The sequence below is a fragment of the Dipodomys spectabilis genome, unplaced genomic scaffold (assembly GCF_019054845.1).
Source record: "Dipodomys spectabilis isolate Male_0828 unplaced genomic scaffold, ASM1905484v1 ptg000241l, whole genome shotgun sequence".
Taxonomy (NCBI): domain Eukaryota; kingdom Metazoa; phylum Chordata; class Mammalia; order Rodentia; family Heteromyidae; genus Dipodomys; species Dipodomys spectabilis.
The window spans coordinates 3,953,855-3,975,358 of NW_024870918.1; the positions used below are offsets into that span (position 1 = coordinate 3,953,855).

The following is a 21,504-nucleotide window of genomic DNA, read 5'->3' on the forward strand; positions in this document are numbered from 1 at the left end:
TTTCAAGCCACGTACTAAATACGACATGATCTGATTTGCTTCAAAGAAGTTCTTCATGGATGTAAACCTCCATCACAGGGACCGAGAAGCGTGGAAAAGCAAGTCCGAGGGCCAAAGGAAGGGATCCACAGGGCTGTGTTCAGATGGGCTCTGCCGCTGTGAATGGCACAGGCCAAAGAGGACCCACCAGAAATAGGAAGGGGAGGGGCTTTGCCAAGGGCATCTTTGAGGAATAAAAGCTCCAGTTTCCATCTAGACGGTGACCCCCGAGTCACAGCAGAAACCACTAGATGCTGGCCTGAAAGTATTTTAGAAGGACCCTTTAGTTGCCTCCGCTTCTATTTTGTTGAACTCAGGGCTGGGTGCTATCCCAGATCTTTTGTGCTCAAGGCCAGCGCTCTACCATTTTGAGCCATACACAGCTCAAGGTCTTTCCTGACCTGGCTGGCTTTGAACTGCGATCCTCAGATCTCAGCCTCCTGAGTAGCTAGGATTACAGGCGTGAGCCACCAGCGCTTAGCTTTGCCTCCTCTTCTATAAGCCATCAGATGCAAGGTTCACGTACATTCTGATTGGAATGAGGTTTCTTTCTCAGTCAAGTTTGTCTCCCTTTCTATCAGAACAGCAGGTGCTGGGAGGTGACCACAGAAGATGCGGCAGTGAGCACCCTTGGTCCCATTAAAGGAATGGTAAAGATGACCTAGGACCAATGCTGAAAGGTAAAAGTGCTGCGGGCCGGCCTGCCACTCACCTCGGCGGAGTGCATGGAGTAGTTGGGTGGCAGCTTTTCCAGGGCGACTGGGAGACAGTAGGATCCCGTTTGAAGCCGCTCGTTCAAGAGGATTGGCAACCACTGAGACAGATGATGTGAAGAAAAATAGTATTTATTGCAACATATAATTCTGGCAATTTCTCCAGTTCACAACCATCAAATGTAACTAACCAGGGATGAGCTATTCCGTTCGTCTCTTTTTGGCAAGCATAGCCATCTAGTTCTTTGCATTTTAAATTCTCTTTGAGTTCCTAAGATGGTAATATCAACAACTTACTGACTTCAGAGTCAAAATTAATAGCAAGTTTCCCTTTAGAGCCAATGTCTGTGTGTGTTAGAACATCAATGTTCATTTTACCTTTGAAGGTTTTGAACAAATCACTTTTTTTTTTTTTTTGCTGGGCACTGGTGGCTTACACCTGTAATCCTAGCTACTCAAGAAGCTGAGATCTTGGGGAATCATGGTTCAAAGCTGTGATCCTACCCAGACTTTTCATATCTGGTTAACCAGCAAAAAGCCTGAAGTGGAGGTGTGGCTCAAGTAGTAGAGTACCAGCTCTCAGCTAAAACATCAAGCAAGAGCTCAAGGCCCTGACTTTAAGCCCCAGGAAAGATCCTGAAAAAAACTGAATTTTCTTTATTTTTGGTTGGTCTTGGGGCTTGAACTCTGGGCCTGGGCGCTATCCCTCAACTCTTCAGTTCAAGGCTAGTGTTCTACCACATGAGCCACAGTGCCACTTCTGGTTTTCTGGTGGTTTACTGGAGATAAGAGTCTTTCAGATTTTCCCACCTGGGCTGGCTTTGAACCAGGATCCTCAGATCTCAGCTCCCAGGATTACAGGCATGAGCCACCGGCGCCCAGCTGGAATTTTTTTTTTTAAAAGAAATAACTTTCCCCATCCCCCTCCTCCAGAGGGAAAAGTACTAGTTCCTTAAGTGGACCAGATATATTAAATCTGGAAATAACTGTAATGTAAATGAGGATTCTTTCAGCATCGGCCAACCCATCTCTTTGCATTTGTGATTTCTTATTTGTTTGAGAAGTGAAGTCATGTCTGCTTTGGGCTAGCCTCTAGCCTCTGCACATTTTGCTCCATTTTGCTGTCTGCAGGCTCATAGCCAGTGAACAGGATGGCCCCGTTTGCCTCTTAGGGCCTCTAGCTATAGTGTAATCAGGCAGGTAGACTGCTACTCACTGAATATCCCAGGAGGCTTTCCACTGAGGGGCCCTGCTTCTGCTGACAGCTGATGTGGTAGAAGGTGAACAGGAGGTGGTGACTTCCTGTGAGCTTAGCAGGGAGCTTAATTTTCACTTCCTCATAAAAGTCCGGAGACCTGTTTCAAAAGCATTGATACACAGTGTTAGCTGGCTGGATGAGTTATAACTCCGTCCGGTAAGGCCGCAGACCCTTTGCTCTTGTTTGCCCGCCTGGGGGCTTTTCATTTCACATTATTCTGCTGAGAGCTAACCCAGTTGCTGGCTATACTAGATTGGTTGCTGGCTGTGCCAGGGAAAATGAATTCCCCCTCATAATGGGGGTTAAAAGCAATCTACCCATCTGAAGAGGCGATGCAAATCAGCATTCTATTATAACCCCATTTCCAGCTCCCAAGAACAGGGCCCTGGTGCGTGGCTATACTTAGGGAGGGACTGGAGAAATTAGGCTGGTGTGGGCAGCCTAAGAGTCTGGTTTGGGTGGATTACCAAGTTCAGGTGGTTTGCTAATAAAGCTTTATATACATTGTCCTGTTCACCAGGCCACATCTGGCCAGTGTGGAAATGAGCGACCTGAATGAACCTGATTGTCAGGCCGGGATCAAACCCTATTCTCTAACATGGTACAGATCTCTCTCCTCTACCCGTGGAATGTAAATAATGGCTGAAACACTCTATGGCTTAAGGCATAGCTCAATTATGAGTTTGTCCGTTTTTTTCTTTGGTCCACTTAGAGGAGGTCAATTGAGGCAGGTGAGCAGTGAGCTATAGAAATGAGGATCCAGCCAAGGAGAGTTGGGTTTGCTTCCGAACCCCTCTGGTATCTCAGAGCAAGTTAGGAGATTGGGTCCCTTATTGAGCACTATGCAATCTCTTGGTGGTCTCTGTGCAATCCAAAGTTTTAGAAAATTAAAATTATATCACACGTTCGAAGGTATGTTCTTCTTGTAGGCTTAGGTAAGGTGAAAATTATGCATTAATAAGGTAGAATTATGGAATGGGCATACCTTTCCCCCTTACCCTTCATTCCTGAATTATAAACCAAGTCCCCCTTACCCTTCATTCCTGAGTTATAAACCCAGTTGAGAAATAGTCATCCAAGAAATTTAGGAGAACTAAGAGATACTGGAGCCATCTAAACTTACAGTAAGAATGGGGAACTGTACGTACTTGTTGTGGTAGGTGATGGCTGTGTACACTTCCCGCAGAAACTCAGGCCCTGTAGACTTCCCAAAGATGACCTGTTCACCATCACAGAAAACATCAAATTCACAGGGATTTCTGGTCATCTCAAATCACCTGCGCGCCAACAGACGCTGGGCACCCAATGAGCTCTGGTCTATTACAAGTCACAGGTTGTACAATTGTCCCTACACACTGGCTATGAAGCATGAACCGAGATTCCAAGTGGCTTGCAGTGGCTACAGGTGACCACGGAAAACCGGTGCTGTCCTCCTCCTGCCTCTCCTCCATTGAGGTCCACAACAGAGCAGTCAGACCCCTTTGCCCTCAGTGAGAGATCTCTGGTGCAGGGCCTCTCCCCTCCCAAGCCTGGCCTCCACCATGTGGGTGACTCAGATCTCCCCTGCTCTGTGCCCACGGGAGCCTACCTTTCCTTGGGTCAGGAGCCAGCCCTAATGGCAGAAGTAGAATCCACTCTTTCTTCCAGCTGCAGTAATGCCTGCCCCAGGGCATGATAACTGGCTGGAATTCGTGCACTCCTTTGAGTAAGTACCTTGGTTAGCCACAGGAGCTGTACCTGACTGTCCCAGTGGGTGACTTGCCAGAGGCCAGGCAGTAGGGGGGAGGGTGGAAAGGAAGCTTGGGTCCCTCATATCCCTTTCCAAGCACCCTTCCTTCATTCCTCCCCATGGCCATAAAAGGACACTTGAATCAGATAGATGAGTGAACATTAAGAGGAAGTTAAAAAAAAAAAAAAGTAGCTGGGTGCTGGTGGCTCACGCCTGTAATCCTAGCTATTCAGGAGGCTGAGATCTGAGGCTCACAGTTCAAAGCCAGCCCAGGCAGGAAAGACCATGAGACTCTTGTCTCCAATTAACCACAGAAAAGCAGGAAGAGGAGATGTGGTTTAAGAGACACCAAAAACAAAAAACAAAAACACCCCCCCCAAAATTCCCAACCCCCCGCTATAGTAGCTATTTGAGGGGCAGAAACACCTGGAGAAAATCCTCTTAGTAGAAAGACCACTTTCTTTTTTTTTTTCCAGTGCTAAGGATGGAACTCGGGGCCTTGTGCATGCTAGGCTAAGAGTTTTGCTGCTGCCCACACACCCAGCCCAGTAGAAAAGGGATGTTAACACAGCTCTATGACTTACGGAAAATAATCATAGCTAAAGCACTCAGCTCATAGAAGCAGATTGCTCAAGAGGACAGAGGCTGGCATTTTGGTTTCCTTAGTGAAGACTGGACACTAGGTGTTCAGGGTGAAGCTTCATTCTCACTGTGTGTTGAGCTGGTGTGGGCAGCTTTGTGTCTTTTATCAGGAGATATGGCGTGATGCTTGGGCAGGTGTGCAACGCATATGTGTAGGGAAGAAATTCAGCTGACATGGTGGACACAGTGAGACCATCTCTTTACTCTATGGACTACTACTGCCCAGGGCCTGTGTGGTGAGACTTTGGACCAGATTTTGGTCTCTAAAATGTCCTCTATTTATCTCCAGGGTTCATAGCTTATTGTAGAATCAGTTGAAAGAGAGAGACTTTGAATTCAGATCACCATCCTTACTCCATCGTTATGTCAGGAGAGATACTGGACCAGGTTAACAGCCCCTGACCGTGTTGACTAGCATTGTCCTTGGATGGAATATTGGATCCTTTGGGCTGGGGTGTGGCTTGGTTGACAGAGTGCTCTACAAGGCTGCACAAGGCTCTGGGTATGATTCCCTGGACCAGAGGAGGAGGTGAGGAAGGCTATTCTGGTCACTGATGAGCTCTGGAAGTTGCCTATGTGAATTGATACGGAACACACAGGCCCATTTGGTTGGAGACAAATGTTAACTCCCTCTTTACCGGCATAGCATGGCTAGGGTCTTCTCCACACATGAACTGGATTTTGATTGTGATGTTTCGGGCTGATGCTAGCTTGTTAGCGAAGTTCAGCCTCTGTGGGTAGACGTAGAGAAGATTTCTGGAAAAAAAAAAAAAGATAAAGACCAATAATCAAGGTCTAGAACTTAGGTCAGGCATAGTAGTTCATGCGTATAATCCCAGCACTTGAGAGGCTGAGGCAAGGAGGATTTGAAGTTCTAAGCCAATCTGGGTGACCTAGGAGAACCCTATCTCAGAATCAAACAACAACAAAACAAGACAAAACATCAGAAAAAAAGGTCTAGAATTTAGTTTAACCAAGTTTTCTAATGAATGGTCAGGCCTGTGCTCATACACAGACTATTCTAGAGAAGTTTTCCCTTAAGGAATGAGCTATTGTTGGAGAAGTATGAGATAATGATGCATTTCACTAGGTTTCATTGTGGTATTTCTATGCCCACAATGTACCCCCAAAAAGGTACCCCTTTATTCCCCTCAAACAATGGCTTATTGCTAATTAATTGATTGCCATCAAAAACCAAATGCTGGAACTAGAGGCATGGCTCAAGTGATAGAGCTCCAGCCATGAGTGGAAAAACTCCAGTGAAAACTTGAGGACTTGAGTTCAAGCCCCAGTACAAGAAGAAGAAAAAGTAGTTATTTTCCTTGGGGCTCTTGTATGATCTGGCTCTTTCGTAATCTCTCCAACCTTCTCTCTGTCATTTTCCTACACTGGCTTTTCCTCAAGGCCTAGGACATTTCAACCTTATCCCTAGTTCAGGGCCTTTCGACCTGCTGCTCCCTGGCCTTCTCTGCTCCATCTCCTGCCATTCCGATCCCCTGGGCATCCTAAATATTCTCCAGAAGCATGATTGTCATGGCTGCATGGCACTCTATAACATGTGTCATAACTTGCACTGGTGTCCAAAAAACAAGCCCTTTGGTTATTTCTCTGTTTCAACTAGAAGGTTGTGGCAAATACCGCGTCTTGTCCTCTGTGATGTCTTTCTGGAAGAATCTTTTCTAAATCCTGTACGGCTCAATTTCTTCCTCTGTGTATGAACTGAAAGACACCAGGCTACCTTTCCTTATTGTCTTGCTTCAGGGAATAACGAGCAGGTGAAAGGGGTGGAATACATCACGGGGAAGACAGCAGCAGCCTGTGGCCTGGATGGTCAGCTTTGCTGGCCTCACCTTTGCCTGTGGCTCCAGCATAGAGAAGGGCAGGCCGCAGGCCCCAGGCCCCATGCACGCAGCCCCATTCTGCACAGCACCTGTGGAGGTGCTGCTCAGCCCTGCACCCACCCAGCAGGCCACAGGTGCTCAGAGTTCTGCCCATGCCAAGTGGAAGGGCCCCAGAGCACACAGCTGAACGAGACCAGAGAAGACTGAACCCAGCATCCTGCTTTGGAGGCCAGCAAACGGACTCTCAACAAAGTGGAATGGCTTAGCCTCGATGCTTTACCCAAGGATCATCAGACTTCTTATGGACAAGAATGCTAAGTGATAACGGTTTGGAAAATTTGCCAGGCTCTTCAATAGATAAAAGCATAAGCAGCAATCTAATGAGCTGAAACCAGATAGAAGTTTATTATGAACAAACTGACGCCCAGGCCTGTGCATTCATCCTGCAGAAGACTTCTCTCTTAGGAGAGTACTCCTAAGAATGACAATATCCAAGGATGCGTGAGAAGGTAGTCTGTACTCTACATAGGAAGCCTTTGTTTGGACAAGGGTATTTGAGTAGACTCTTTAGTGACAAGAGATCTAGGCATTTAGTATCAACCTATCTTTGCCCGAATGTGGTCGAGAAAGGGATTTCTTCTGTCACACACAGCACAGCAGAGGAAATGGGGCAGTTAGAAAGAATCCAACATCTGCCAGAGTCTTCAGGGGTTATCTCTTGCTTTCAAACTGTTTAGGAAACTTTGAATCCTTTCCACTAATTCAGCAGCATGTCCTGAACTTTCTTTTATTCTTTCAACCATTCACATTTATTTCTCCAAGCTGGGATGAAATCAGCACTTACACTACACATGCTAGGCAGGTGCTTTACTACTCAGCGCCTCTCTTCCACCTCTTCTTTCTTATCCTCCTCTCCCACTTTCCTATTATTTGTGTGTGTGTGTGTGTGTGTTTGTGTGTCAATACTGGGGCTTGATCCCAAGGCTTTGTTTTCTTGCTTGCCTTTTTTTTGCTCAAGGATAGCATTCTGCCACTTGAGCCACACCTCTACTTCTCCCTTTTTTTTCCTGGTTAATTAGATATAAGAGTTTCTCAGACATGTCTGCTTGGGCTGGTTTTGAACCTCCATCCTTGGATCCCAGCTTCCTAAGTAGTTAGGACTATAGGTATGAGCTGCGAATACTTGACTACCTTTATTTATTAGCTTTTCTTTTCTTTCTTCTTTTTTCTTTTTTAATTTTTGCCAGTCCTGGGGCTTGAACTCAGGACCTGGGCTAGGTCCTAGAGCTTTTTTCTTTTTTTTTTGTTCCAGGCTAGCACTCTGCCACTTGAGTCACAGCTCCATTTCCAGCATTTTGGTGGTTAATTAGAGATAATGAGTCTCACAGACTTCCCTACCTGGGCTGGCTTTTGGACCTCCATTCTCAGATATCAGCCTCCTAAGTAGCTAGAATTATCAGCATGAGCCACCGGCGCCTGACCTACTGCCTGTTGTATCCCGGAGAATAGGCAATGTCAAAGGATTGCTTTTAAAATAACAACTTAAACAAGAATGTGGTGGCCCATGTCTGTAGTCCCAGCTCCTCTGCAGGATTGCTTGAGCCTAAGAATTCAGGGTCGGTCATATAGCAACATCTCATCCCAGCAACAACAAAAACTAACAGAAGTCTACAAACGAAAATAGATGCTTGGCCCCTCCCTGCAGTCTAGACGAACGATTCATCATCCTAATAAAGCACAAGTCTAGATCTGCCTGGATTTCAACATTTCTCCTTTGTTTCTCCCTCATCTACCTCAGCTCCCAATCCCTGGGAACACAGGCCACATCTGTACCTGCCCAGCACGGGGCAAAGAACTGTGGGAAAAACAAATGACATTTGCTAGCCTTCACCTGGCAGCAGATTCTTAGGTCAGTTATTTTAGGGGACAACCTTAGAGCAGGGTGGCTGGAAGTGAAGTGTGAAGCAGAATACACAGTCCCTTCTTTACACCTTTCACGCCACTGCCTCGCGTGTGGAATCCAGGTAAATTCTTCCTACACTTCTGAAATTTTTGAAGGCCAGGCAGGATGCTGGATGTGTAAGCTGGCCTAGTGAACAGCTTCCCCCACCTAGAGATTTCATGCTCTGGGGATGGGCTACATTTCCTTGGCCCTCTTCCCCTACATACATCCCCACCCCTCCCTGGAAAAAAAAAGATGGCCAAGGTCATGACTTATTAATGAAAGAAGGCAGAAGCTGACAAGTACAGGTGAGAATAAAATCCTCTGCTAAAAAGGATAACAGCAATCTTTTGGGATCCTGGGGTACCTTTTTAACCTTTTCTTGGTCTTGGTCTTTAACTTTTTTTTTGGTCTTTGTGTCGCATTGTAATAAATCAGTAAATAAGAATTACTGCAATAAGTCTCATGAAAAAGGTAGAGAACTGTCTGCTTCCAGAAAGTGAGAGGATTGTGCCCTCTAGTGGCTGAATAATGGAAGGGGAGACTTTGATTTTTAAAGACTAGCAGTTGATTAGAATGGCCAGCCACTCTAGGCCTCATGAACAGATCTCCAGGTAAGACCGGACACCATAGGCTGGCCATACCTACTCTGTCCCCAGCGTGGAGAAGATCCTTTCTGACTACAGAGCTAAGGGAGCATACATGGAGAATCTACCTTTTAAAACAAAATCAAGTCCCACTTGCCCCAATTCCATTCCTAACCATTTCACATCAAGGTTACTTAGGTTCATGCCTTTCCTCAGAAATTTCACTCACTCAGCCAGAGACAGGATGGCTGCACCTGCAATCCTAGTTCCTTGAAACATCTTAGATTGGAAGGATTAAAGTTTATGACATGCACAAGCACAAAGGTTTGGGAGACTCTATCCCAATAAAAAGCTGGACAAACAAGCTATAAATAGGATGACTGTAGTCCAGGCTGGCCCAGGCAAAAAAAAAATGAGACCATATTAAATTTATATATATATATATATAAATGAGACCATATTAAAATTATATATATATATATATATATATATATGCAAAAAGGGCCAGCAATGTGGCTGCTCAAGTATGAGCAAACTTAGCAAGTTGGAGGCTTGAGTTCAAGCCCTACGATGACCCTCCCACACAATAAATTTTATTCACCACATCTTAGCACTTGATGTTCACTTAAGATCAACTCTGCCTCCACCCCTCCCATCCTCCCTCTGTCCATCACAAGCTGGTCTTCCTTAAAATCCCACTGTCAGGCCTGTTAGGCCTGCTCTGGCTTTTCCTCTGAAGACATTCTGAATAGGAGGAGGCCTGAGAACAGCTAATTATCCATCAAAGAAATCATGGTCCGACTGATATGCTTCTCAGCAAGCACAGTCCTCCGCAGAGAGTCTGATAATTGGATAAATAAGGCTCTCAAGGGCAAGGAGGAGAGATGCAAATGCTCTTTCTGTGGCTTTCTTTAATGGAATCACTTGTTAAAGGGATGGCACAGAGCGTAACGAGCTCATTACAACCTCTGTGCCTGTGATCTCTGCACACACCCCTGTGGCAGCCCCAGGATAAGATGCCCTTGATGCCCTTGCTGGGCCTTGGCTCCGACTCATGCTGTGTTTGTTCTGCTCTGACCAGTAGGCAGCTGGCAGTTCAACCATCAGCTGTTGGATCACATGAAAAATAATCCAGGAGTTGGTTCAAACGTGTTCCTAAGCAAACAACCAGTATTAGAAAAAGGAAAAGAAAAAAAAAAAGGCAATCTGGATGTGGAAACAGGAATGCTGAGCTCAGATTTGGATAATCCTTTGTAGCAACCACATTTCTACAGCTGTCTCCCATTCCAGAAATGCCGTATTTGTGCTGGTGAGGGCTGAAAATCCCTTGCCTGGGTCTGTCTCCAATCACAGGAGTCTACTTCTGGGCTTCCAGCTACGGAGGCTGAAGGTGGCCAGGTGGTTCCACCAAGCTGCTGATTTGAGGCTCAGTCATTGCTGGGATGAGCAATGTTGAGCAACAGCTGGATCTCAGTGCAAGGATCTCATAAATGCCTAGTCCTTGAGAGGCCTGCGCAGCTCTACTGTTAACAGAGGGTTTGATTTTGTAATAGGGATTCTGACGTTATAATAAAAGAAACTCTGATCTAGTGTTTTGTTTTTGTTTTTGTAATGGGTCGTGGGGCCTGGGCGCTGTCCCTCAGCTCGTCAGCGAGTACTCTACCACTTGAACCACAGCGCCACTTCTGGTTTTCTGAGTGGTTTATGGACTTTCATGCCTTGGCTGACTTTGAACTGTCATCCTCAGATCTAAGCCTCCTAAGTAGCTAGGATTATAGGCGTGAGCCACCAGCTCTTGGCTTGATCTAGAGTTTTTTTTAAAACTAAAAACAAAAAAAATGAACAGCAGCTTACCAAAGTAGAGGTACCTAGGGACAGTACTCCCATGGGATGTAAGTTGAATCATGTCCTTCTTAGCCCAAAACTTACTTCATCCCACTAAAAGACAAGATAAAGAAAGGAAACACCTCAAGAGGTGGAGGAAATGAGGCTTCTGATAGGCTAATCAGAAGCCACTGTCCTTGGGGGGAGGAGGGGCTGATGGCAGATGCTTGTAAAAGGAAGGCAAAAGTTCCTTGAGTTCTACTCTCACAGTGATACACGGGGAGCTTTATCGCCATTCATTCCTGCATGAATGTGTGACTGGCTGCCACTCATACCAGACCAGACAGCATCTGCCACTAGGACCACAGCACTACTGTGCCCTACATGTTAAACCTGTCCCATTAGCACGTCTAGAGTTCCGCAGGAAAGTCAAGGGAACTCTTTTCTAAGAGAAATAGGAGCCAGGCACTGGTGGTTCACACTTGCAATTCTGACTACTCAGAAGGCTGAGATCTGAGGATTGCAGTTCAAAGCTAGCTCCAATTAAGCACCCCAAAGGCTGGAAGTGGGGCTGTGTTCTCAAGTGATAAAAAGTGCCAGTCTTGAGCAAAGAAAGCTCAGGGACAGTGCCCAGGACCTGAGTTCAAGCCCCAGAATCGGCATAAAGATAAAAACAAAAAAAAAGAAGGAAAGAGTCAGGAACCTTTGTCCTTACCAACATGACAATACTTCTGAGAAGGATTAATTATTGAATGAGCTTAGAGGTCTTTACTTAAAGGACCTTTCTTTATGTGAGAGGATGTGGGAAAGCCACGGGACTGCAGGTTTTTGAGGAGATAAAGGACTAAAAAGAAGAGAAAACTGACAGAAGTAAGGAAGTGAGGTCTCCCAAGGTACTTAGTCAAATTACCATACTGGCTTCACCCAGACCTAAATGGATGGCTTCCATTTCCACTACATAAATAGGATAGAGGCTTAGGAAAGGGGAGAGTTAATCTACTCTTGGCTCAAGACTCACCAAACCAACCCCTCTAAAGCACTGAGAGAGCTGGAAAAAGGAACTCTACACACTCAACAGCAGCACAAGAGGCTTAGACAACACGCTCGGGAAATTCCTTGGAGTTTTCATGTGGTGAGATTCTGAACCAAGTTCATTCTCTCGCTGTGTTCTCTTGAACAAGCTATCAAATATGGCAGCCAAGGAGCCAAGAACTGGAGGAAGTGTCTTCTACTATGTCTAAGAGTAAAGACCTGACTTCCAATCAGTAACTAACCTTGACCTTTCTGTGCATGGGGGGGGGGGGTGGTTCTGTTTTTCATGATACCAAGTTGGGCCATAGCAACCGGCCTAGACTCGCCCTTCCCCGCACTCCTGTATCTCCTAATCACTCAGAGCACTAGCGTGTTCCAAACCCCATCATGCTGTAATTAAGGGATAATGGTTGCAGCAAGGAGTAGAAAGAGTTATAAATGACTCCCATGGGTGATTAAAGGCTGACGGGAAGATGAATAACTAGAATTCATTTGGTACAAGTTTATTCCAGGCCACAAGGCATTCCCCCCTCCCCCCCCCCATTATAGGATAAGGTTTCTGAACGGATACAAACAGCCTTTCAAAGCAAATAGGTCCACACCCTCATCTTCCTCTGGGGAAATGGGGGAACTGAATGTCTGTCATCTGGAATATGGGTTAGGGGATGTTGGTTATGTGAGCTCTAAGGCTCTTTACCTTTTCCTTGTGCGTGTGTGTGTGTGTGTGTGTGTGTGTGTGTCTGTCTGTCTGTCTGTCTGTCTGTCTGTCTGTCTGTGTGCACGTGCATGCCCACACTAGGTCTTGAATCCAGGTCCTCAGTATTCTCCCTTAGCGTTTTCATCCAAAGCTGGCACTCTACCACTTGAGCTACACCTCCACTTCTGGCATTTTAGTGGTTAATTGGAGATTAAGAGTTTCATAGATTTCTCTGCCCAGGATGGATTCAAACTGTGATCCTCAGATCTCAGCCCCCACCCGATTACAGGCGGGAGCCAATGGTGTCTGGTTTCTGTATGCAAACTTTAAGTGAAGATAGAAAAAAAATACAATTCAATAATTGCAGGAAATCTGTGTGAACATGTGTGCATGTATGTGTGCATGCATGTGTAAAACCACAGGAAATGCAAGAAAGCTGGTGTTTTTTCCTTCATGGTAACTTTGAAGACTGGCCAGCAAGACAGAGGGCTGTGGCTAGAAAGCAGAACTAAAGAAGATTTCACCTCATCAGTATGATTTGATGTTATGCTTTATGTAAAACCCAGAAACAATAAGGCATAGTGTTTTAGGTTATAGAGGGAAAAATGCTTGATATAGCATTAAGAATTCTCAAAATAGGGTTGGGAGGTTGGCTCAGTGGTAGAGTGCTTGCCTTGCATGCATGAGGCCCTGGGTTCGATTCCTCAGCACCACCATATAAGCAGAAAAAGCTGGAAGTGGTGCTGTGGGTCAAGTGGTAGAACGCTAGTCTTGAGCTGAAGAGCTGAGGGACAGCACCCAGGCCCAGAGTTCAGGACCCATGACTGACAAAAAAGAATTCTCAAAATACACAAGGGAAGTACATGAGCAGCCATGCTTGTGGGGCATGTATACTGACAAGTGACCCTTCCTAGTCCCCCATCTATCAACCACTATGAGAAATCAAAGCTACCCCAGCCTTTCAGGCCTTTAAGTCCAGCTCCTTGCTTTCCAGTATGCTAGGTGCCACACACATGTTGCTACTTCAGCTTAATGAATGAAAATGAAATAATATATTACTTTAGTTGTTTTGAGCTGAAAATCTGTCTTTTAAACAAGTTAGAATACTGCGGCCACATGACTCTCTTCCTTCTATGTCCCTCTGCACAGAAGAAAAGCAGAGCTTTCTGGGCACTGGTGGCTCACACCTGCAATCCTAGCTACTTAGGATCCTAGAGGAGATCTGAGGATCATGGTTCAAAGCCAGACCAGGAGGAAAGTCTTTGAGACTCTTATCTCCAATTAACCACCAGAATACCAGAACTGGCACTGTGACTCATAATGGTTGCATGCCAGCCTTGAGCTCAAACGCTTAGAGAGAGTGCCCAGGCTCTGAGTTCAAGCCTCATAACTGACAAAAAAAAAAAAAAAAAGAATAAAGAAAGAAAAGAAAACCAGAGCTTATTCATTTCCAGTAAGAGTGTATCCACTATAATCTAAATTACACTGATGATGGAAGAAACCCTTTCTTGTAAAACAGAACCAGAATCTGGGTGCTGGTGGCTCATGCCTGTAATCTTAGCACCAGCAGGAAAGTCGGTGACATTCATCTCCAACTAACTACCAGAAGAGGCAAAAATGTTCGTAGAACTCTAGCCTTGACTGAAAAGCTAAGGGATAGTGTATAAACCCTGGATTCAGGTCTCAATACTGGCACCAAAAAAGACAAAAAGAAAAGGAGAGAGAGAGAGACAGACAGACAGACAGACAGACAGACAGACAGACAGAGACAGAGACACAGAGACAAGAGAATCAGACAAACCATCTTTAGAAGATCTCTTTAGACAGAAGTCTTAGAGTTATCACATTATCCCTCAAGCTTCGGAGGAACCAAGAGAGGCTAGAAGATAACAGATGCGTGATCCAGACAAAAGACTGACAGTGGGCCCTTGAGCAGCCTGCATTTCTTACCTGTACACAGTATGAGGGACATACACTTCTCGGATGGGAAATTCCAAAATCTCTTTGTGCGGCCGAGTCCGGTTTTCGGGGAAGGGTTTCACAGGCAACATTTCAGGCGTCAGGCAACCACTGATCACCTCTGGAGCGGGAGATATTTCCAGCTTGAGTAAGCCTAAAGGCAACACCACAGCATGCGGTCAGTAAAGACAGGGTCACGCCATGAGGGACATGATAATAAGCATAAAATATACAAGTGCAAGAGTGTTCTTAGTATTTACAGCTAAATGGGAAAATCTCCTATCATGATAATGCTTTAGGGTTTGATTTCTATAAAATAAATATCAAGAATTTAGTAGGAAATGAATTAGAGTTCCTTCTAGAACTATACAATATTATGAGTGCCTTGTTACAGTAGCCTGGTAATCCTAGCTACACAGGAGGCCGAGACTTTGGAGGATCATGGTTTGAAGCCAGGCTGGGCTGAAAATTTTTTTTGAGATTTCATTTCCAATGAACCAGAAATAAAGCAGGGCTGGAGATGTGGCTCAAGTGCTAGAATACCAGCTGTAAGCCAGAAAGCCAAGCAAGTTTAAACCTCAATACCAACACTATAAACAAACAAAACTGAACAACAAGAAACATAGTAATTTTCCTGCATCACCGGGAGTAAAAATGGGTGGTTTTCAAACTCTGCTGTTCTAGGGTACTTCAGAAATGCCGTATGAGTCATTGTGCGAAGGATATCTCCTACCAACAAATCTCACATTCTTCCTCTCCCCCTCCCTCTCCATCTCCCCCTCCCCCTCCCCTTCCCACACCCTCTCTCTTTCTCTCCCTCTCCCTCCCCCCTCTTTCTTTCTCTCTCTCTCTCCCCTCCTCTCTGGCTCTTTCTGTCTCTTTGCAGATTTAACTGAGGGCTAAGCAAGTGCTCTATCACTTAAGCCATTTCCCCAGCCCTTCAATTTTTTTTTTCAGATAGGGTCTCATGCTTTTGCTCTGGTCTGGCTTTGGCCATGATTCTCATACCTCTTCCTTCCAAGAAGCTGGGATTACATGTGAGCAGCACCAGGCCCAGCCCCATGTACTCTTTTTTTATACTAAGATTCCATACAATGTTTTACTTGATAAAAGAGGGCTTTTCTATTCCAACAAGTATCTGATTATCTGAGAAACTAGACTTAGAGTACATTTGTAGAATCGACCCCTAAAGAAAAATACAAAGTATTGTAGGTTTACTAAAATCCATTAAGCAGACCACTTTAGATTCTTAACTTTGATGGCAAAACCCCACATTGTACTTGGAAAATGATTTTTTTTAACTGTAGTCTTAGGCCAAGAATGTCTAATTGCATTAAATGGTTGGGCATAGCCCAGGAGGATAAAGACAAGCCATCCATACCTGGGATTGACTTGACTTTTCTCTGTAAGGATGAAGATCTCTTGTAGTCAGCTAAGAACTTGAACAAGTCTTCATCACTAAGACGGTCTCCCTCCTGCCGGAAGAACAAGTTGGGTTAGTGTAGGTAGACATACTGATGCCTGTTGAATTTAGGGTCAGAGATTTGTAAGACTTTTGAGTTCTAATAAGAATGTCACCAAAATTGGAATGGATGGGACTTAAGAGTGCATTCCAAGGTAGACTGCACTTTCTGGGTGCATTTGGGAATTCTAGGGAAGTAATTTTTTTTTGTATGTGTGCATATACTGAAATTGGGGCTTGAACACTCTACCACTTGAGCCACACCTCCGGTCTGGCATTTTGCTGGTTAATTGTAGACAGAATTTCACAGACTTTCCTGCCTGGGCTGGCTTTTGGAGCAGGTAGGATTACAGGTATGAGCCACTAGTGCTCAGCTTAGGAAGTAGAAAAGAAAAAAAAATAGTCTTAATACTTATTGAGCAGACAAAGAATGCCATCTGGAATGGCCATCTCCTATGTGTAACAGAATCCTGCCAAGCTGGCACAGGATAGCAGCTGGTAGGGAGAAGACATTTCTCAGTAGAGAAAGGACATCTTGGCCAGATTCTCTTCACAGCCTTATTGAAGGGATTAACCACTATAATCAAGTTAGATACTTCGTAATAGTGGGGCAAAAGCACCACTTACTGTGTCTAACACTCAGTGAGCACCTACTGTGTCCTGGGCACTCTCAGAAGAGCTTTATATGCTTTGTGTCATCCAACTTCCCAATAGCCATACGAAGCAAGCACCAGCAGCCCCTCTGCTGTAGATGATGACACTGAGGCCTGGTGAGGTGAATTAGCTTTCTCTCCCCTCACTACAATACAATCCCCATAGAGCCCCAGCATCTAGGCACAAATCCAGACTCACTGCAACGTAGATACCTGCTTGAAAAAGCTGTTAATGGTCATAGTGGTGGCTTTGAAGCTAGATCCAGCTCCATTTTCCTCCAGGGAGAGGGCTCGTTCCGACAGTCTTCTGGATTGGGACCAAGTCCTCCGCTCACCTGAAGAGCTTCTTCCTTTAAGACAAACAATTGCCTTTCTACACTGTACTTTGTTTGAACACACAGTAGTTATTTGTTCGTTTGTTTTTTGCCAGGCCTAGGGCTTGAACTCAAAGCCTTGGCATGGTTCCTGAGCTCTTTTGCTAAGGCTAATGCTTTACCACTCGGAGTCACAGCTTCACTCTTGGTTTTCTGGTGGTTCATTGGAGATAAAGAGTCTTACAGACTTTCCTGCCTGGGTTGGCTGCAAACTACGACTCTCAGATCTCAGTAGCTCAGGGTAAAGGTATGAACCACTAGCACCTGGGCCTTTCACAGCAATTACTAACCATATTTAAGGTATGGGTAAAGTTGCTGAATGGGGTCACCTTGGATCTGACCACCATTGCTCCTCATGGACCCAGCCTTTGCTAGGTGAGGAGTCTTGCAGAGTGAAAGGTTGATATCAGCCCTGGGCTCCCTTTCTGGAGACTAGGGCAGGCCAGAAGCTACCAGTATGAGTCCCAGGGCTGAAGCCAGAGCAGGCTCTCCTGATAAGCTTTATTTAGTCAGCTCTGGGTTTGCTTTGGTTTTATTTCTACATCTGCATTCCACTGGGAGAGGTGTGTACTACTCAAACAACCCTGAAGGCATCTGGGATCTCACCCTAAGTACACAGTGGTCAGCCTATGTACATCCAGCTTCTAGCTTGCCTCTGCTCTACAAGGGCAGACTGGACATTAGGACTGACCTTTCTACTGGAGTCTATGGACAGGATCCTGAAACTTGGTGTAGTTGTTTCTAGTCCCTCTTACTTAGGTAGAAGTCTTGTGGCTTTAAACCAGAGAAACTAGGGTTCTGTCAGGAAGAGTCAAATGGTCTAGAACTGTTACAGTTACAACCTGCTCTGGAGGGCTATCTTCTCCCTGATTCTTTTTTTTTTTTTTTGGGTCCGGTCATAGGGCCTGAACTCTGGGCCTGGGCACTATCCCTCAGCTCTTCAGCTCAAGGCTAGCGCTCTACCACTTGAGCCACAGTGCTACTTCCGGCTTTTTTCTTTTTGCTTATGTGGTGCTGAGGAATTGAACCCAGGGCCTCATGCATGCAAGGCAAGCGCTCTACCACTGAGCCACCTTCCCAGCCCCTTCTCCCTGATTTTTATCTCAAAGCCAAGTTGGAACTTCCTTGTGTCTACCTAAACACAGCACAAATACATTGCACCTCTGTGGTTCAGGGTACTTGATCTTAGCCAAAGAGGCTTCAGCTAAACCCTATTCCTGAACTGTCTAGCTTATGGGGCCTGCCCAACTCCCCCACTTAAAGATTTCCAATAAGGGTATGCCCAGACGTTGGCATTAGAACAATTGTGATGAGCCAGTCTAAATGAAGAAAAGGGGCATTCATGACCCATTAGCAGTTACACAACAATAATAGCAAACAGTCACGCAATAGCAAACTCTTTCTACTCCCTTCTCTGGAGAAAGACAAACATTTCAGACATGGTAGAGCTAAGAGGTAAGGGTGGGGAGAAGAGAAGAGAAACAGGATCTGTTGAGGGAGGGGAAAGCAAGAGGGGTTTGGGCTAATGAGAATGAAAGAGGATGGTCTAAACAGATTGTCAGCCAGCATAAAAATAAAACAATGAAACCCGCTCAAACTGTATTGGGGGAGAGATGACAGGGGTTCATTGGAATACACTGTATACACTCATGGAAAGGTTACAATGAAATATCTCCTTATATAGCTAGTAGAGCTAGTACAAGTTAATTTTAAAAAGTAGCAGAGGTAACAAATGCAGAATAAATAAAAAAGGGAGACAAATATTTGCTGGGTACAGAGGCATTTAGGAAAACAGAAACCTTGTTCTTGGCACTGGAGTTGGATCTACTGGGAATCTCTCAAACATTTAGGCAGTTTTACACCTTCACCTTGCAGGAAATTAATTGGTCACATCAAGGGAGAGGTGGTGAATGACAATAACAAAAAAGAAACAAGGGAAATAATTTAGGACCGTACTAGATATCCTTTTGGCACCCATTCTTATGTTCACTGCACTTGGCAAAATAAACTTTCAAGAGAATGGATATTTTCCTGAGAACTGAGTCTTGCTTTTCAAAGTCTTTCCATCTTGGTTGTTACATTATAGATGTTTAACATTTCTTGTTATTTCTGAGAATTTTATTTATTTATTTGGTTGGGTTTTTTTGTTGGCCATGAGGCTTGAACTCAAGGCCTTGGCAATTTACCTAAGCTTTCTTACGCGAGGCTAGCAGTCTACCACTCTGAGCTTGCAGTGCTTCATCTAGTTTCCTGATGGTTAAGTGGAGATAAGAGTCTCACAGGCTGCTTCCCCAAGTTAGTTTTGAACCTTGATCCTCGCTTCTCAGCCTCCTGAGCAGCTAGGATTACAGGTGAGAGCCACTGGCACCTGGCAATAATTTTATTTTTCGACAGTGGGCATTGATTACTAAAAATATCTTTTTGTGGTGTGTATATGTGTGTGTATGTTGGTACTAGGGCTTTATCTCAGGGCCTGGACATGTTCTATTCACCGGAGTCACAGCTTTATTTCCAGCTCTGTGTGTGTGTGTGTGTGTGTGTGTGTGTGTGTGCGCGCGCGCGTGCGTGCATGCGTGCGTGCGTGTGTGTGTGTGTGTGTGTGTGTTTGGAGATAATAAAAGTCTCAGGGACTGTCCTACCAAGGCTGGCTTGGACTTTCAATCCTCAGATCCTGGCACTCTAAGTAGCTGCAATGATAGGTACATGCCACCAGCTTTAGGCTTTGAAAATTGACTTTCAAAATGTTAAGGCTGTAAGAACATATTTTAAATTCCATGAATGTCTGTGATAACTGGGAGAATCTGTTCAACCAAACATAAGCAAGTCAGCCTTGATAACGTCCATTCTGTTTATCCTGCCTTCCGCTTTCCCGTCTCCATGTTCTCCTCCTAACTCCCAAGTGCCTGTGGATGGCCGAGGGTGGGCACACTTGGGGAGCCCTCTGCTTCTGGATGTAGATGAGACTCTTACCAGCCACGGGCTCTGTTTCCGCTCCCTCCCTGTCAAGGGTGGAGATGCTGAAAATGTTTGCTAAGCTAATGGGAGCCCAGGCGAAGGGCATCCGGTATTTCCCCAGACGCTGGCAGAAGGCCTCTGCTTGAAGTTTCAGTTTTTCAATCTTTTCTTTGCTCTAGAGGGAAACAGAAAGAGAGGAGCTGGAATAAGCAATACAACATCAGCACCACGCCAACTGCTCCTGCCTCACCTGACAGAGGTCCCCATAGACCAAACCCACCAAGGGAAAGGGACCAGCAGAACAATGACTGGCTCACACCAGGAGTCTCTTAGCAAGGAAACAGATTGTACAAGGGAGAGATTAGAGTCACTATATTCAATTAGTAAACTAGATCTTCTGTTAAAAGGAGAAAAGTACAGAGCTTTTGATACTGGTGAATTTTTTGTTGTGGGGCTTGAACTCAGGGCCTGGGCACTGTCTCTGAGCGCTTTTGTTCAAAGCTAGTACCCTACCACTGTAAGCCACAGCACCATTTCTGGTTTTCTGGTGGTTAATTGGAGATAAGAGTCTCACAGACTTTCCTGCCAGGGCTGGCTTCAAACCACAACCCTCAGATCTGAGCCTCCTGAGTAGCTAGGATTATAGGCATGAGCCAATAGCACCCAGATATGGTATAGTGGTGAATTTCTAAAGGATTCTTTCAGGTATAGTTACATGATTTTCATTCTCTTGAGAGAAACCGGAGGGAAAAACTTAAGACATGATCTGTCAGATTTCCAAGAGCACGTGTTTTACAAAAGTCTGCTTTGAAAACTCCAAAAAGATCTATAGATTAAACAGAAACAGTTTTTGGTACTTGTTTACTAACAATAATTGCATTCTTTTAAAGTTCAGACTAAGTGATGGATTTTAAAACACAAGTGTGCTGAATTCAAGCAATTTTATTTGAAGTTTATGAGTCTGGCTAAAGATATTTTTTTTTTCCCCAAAAGGCTATGGTCTGAAAAATCACTGAGGAGCTTTTGCAAATGGGTGCTGGGAAAAGTTATGGCGTAGTCTCCATCGGGCTAATTAATTTAGGATAGGGTGGTCAGAGCCAATTCCCCACAGGACCACATCCATGTTGTGGAGGATGCTTTGGTCCTGTTTTAGGGGTATGGGGGTCTTGGAAGTCCTCTCAGGCAATGAGGTATGCCTTTGTTTCAATGGAATGTTATAGTCATTCATTGATAGCTAGAATCATGAGTGAGTTCAATACTTTATTTTTTTTTGAAAAAGACCATTATTGATCATTGGTTTCTCTTTCCCATTTTGTTTAAATACAATTTAGACACAGAGTGTACTATGTCCCTGTCTGAAACAGTATGAAACCCTAAGAGTACCTCTGAAAATGTCTACTTATCCCAATATATCACCATTTTGCAATAGTCAAAGCTCCTACCTTTCCACCTTCACTTTCTCTGATCACCATGTAAGGCTCCGCACAGTCTGCAATTTCCCCCTGTTGCAGGACTTTTTCAATCTAGCAACAAAAACAGGATTAAAACAGAGCAAGTGAATTACAGCCACGTAAAATAGAATCTATGCAAAGATTACAATTACGTCTATAATGAAATTTGATGACACAGGACAACCATAATGTTTTCTGATTAAAAAACAGTATACTGTATAGAGTTTTTTTTTTGTAAGAAAAAATAGAGACTACCATAGAGTTTTTGTTAAGACAAAAATCATAAAGGTACATTTCAAGGATGATAGTAGATGCACAGCAAAATGTTAACGGTGGCTATCTTTGC

General features: G+C 44.7%; 1 protein-coding gene across 3 annotated transcripts in view; it reads right to left on the bottom strand.

Annotated features, from left to right (window-relative positions):
- Nucleotides 1-21,504, bottom strand: part of Dock8 (dedicator of cytokinesis 8) — a 180,370-nt gene that overhangs the window by 73,679 nt on the left and 85,187 nt on the right. For all 3 annotated transcript variants that reach the window (XM_042699402.1, XM_042699401.1, XM_042699403.1), the window contains 9 exons: nucleotides 21,150-21,230; nucleotides 19,723-19,882; nucleotides 16,592-16,728; nucleotides 15,645-15,738; nucleotides 14,255-14,417; nucleotides 5,020-5,137; nucleotides 3,159-3,229; nucleotides 1,969-2,107; nucleotides 752-853 (listed from right to left, as the gene is read on the bottom strand). In XM_042699402.1, coding sequence (XP_042555336.1) covers nucleotides 752-853; nucleotides 1,969-2,107; nucleotides 3,159-3,229; nucleotides 5,020-5,137; nucleotides 14,255-14,417; nucleotides 15,645-15,738; nucleotides 16,592-16,728; nucleotides 19,723-19,882; nucleotides 21,150-21,230 — 1,065 coding nt within the window. The remainder of the gene's footprint in view (nucleotides 1-751; nucleotides 854-1,968; nucleotides 2,108-3,158; nucleotides 3,230-5,019; nucleotides 5,138-14,254; nucleotides 14,418-15,644; nucleotides 15,739-16,591; nucleotides 16,729-19,722; nucleotides 19,883-21,149; nucleotides 21,231-21,504) is intronic.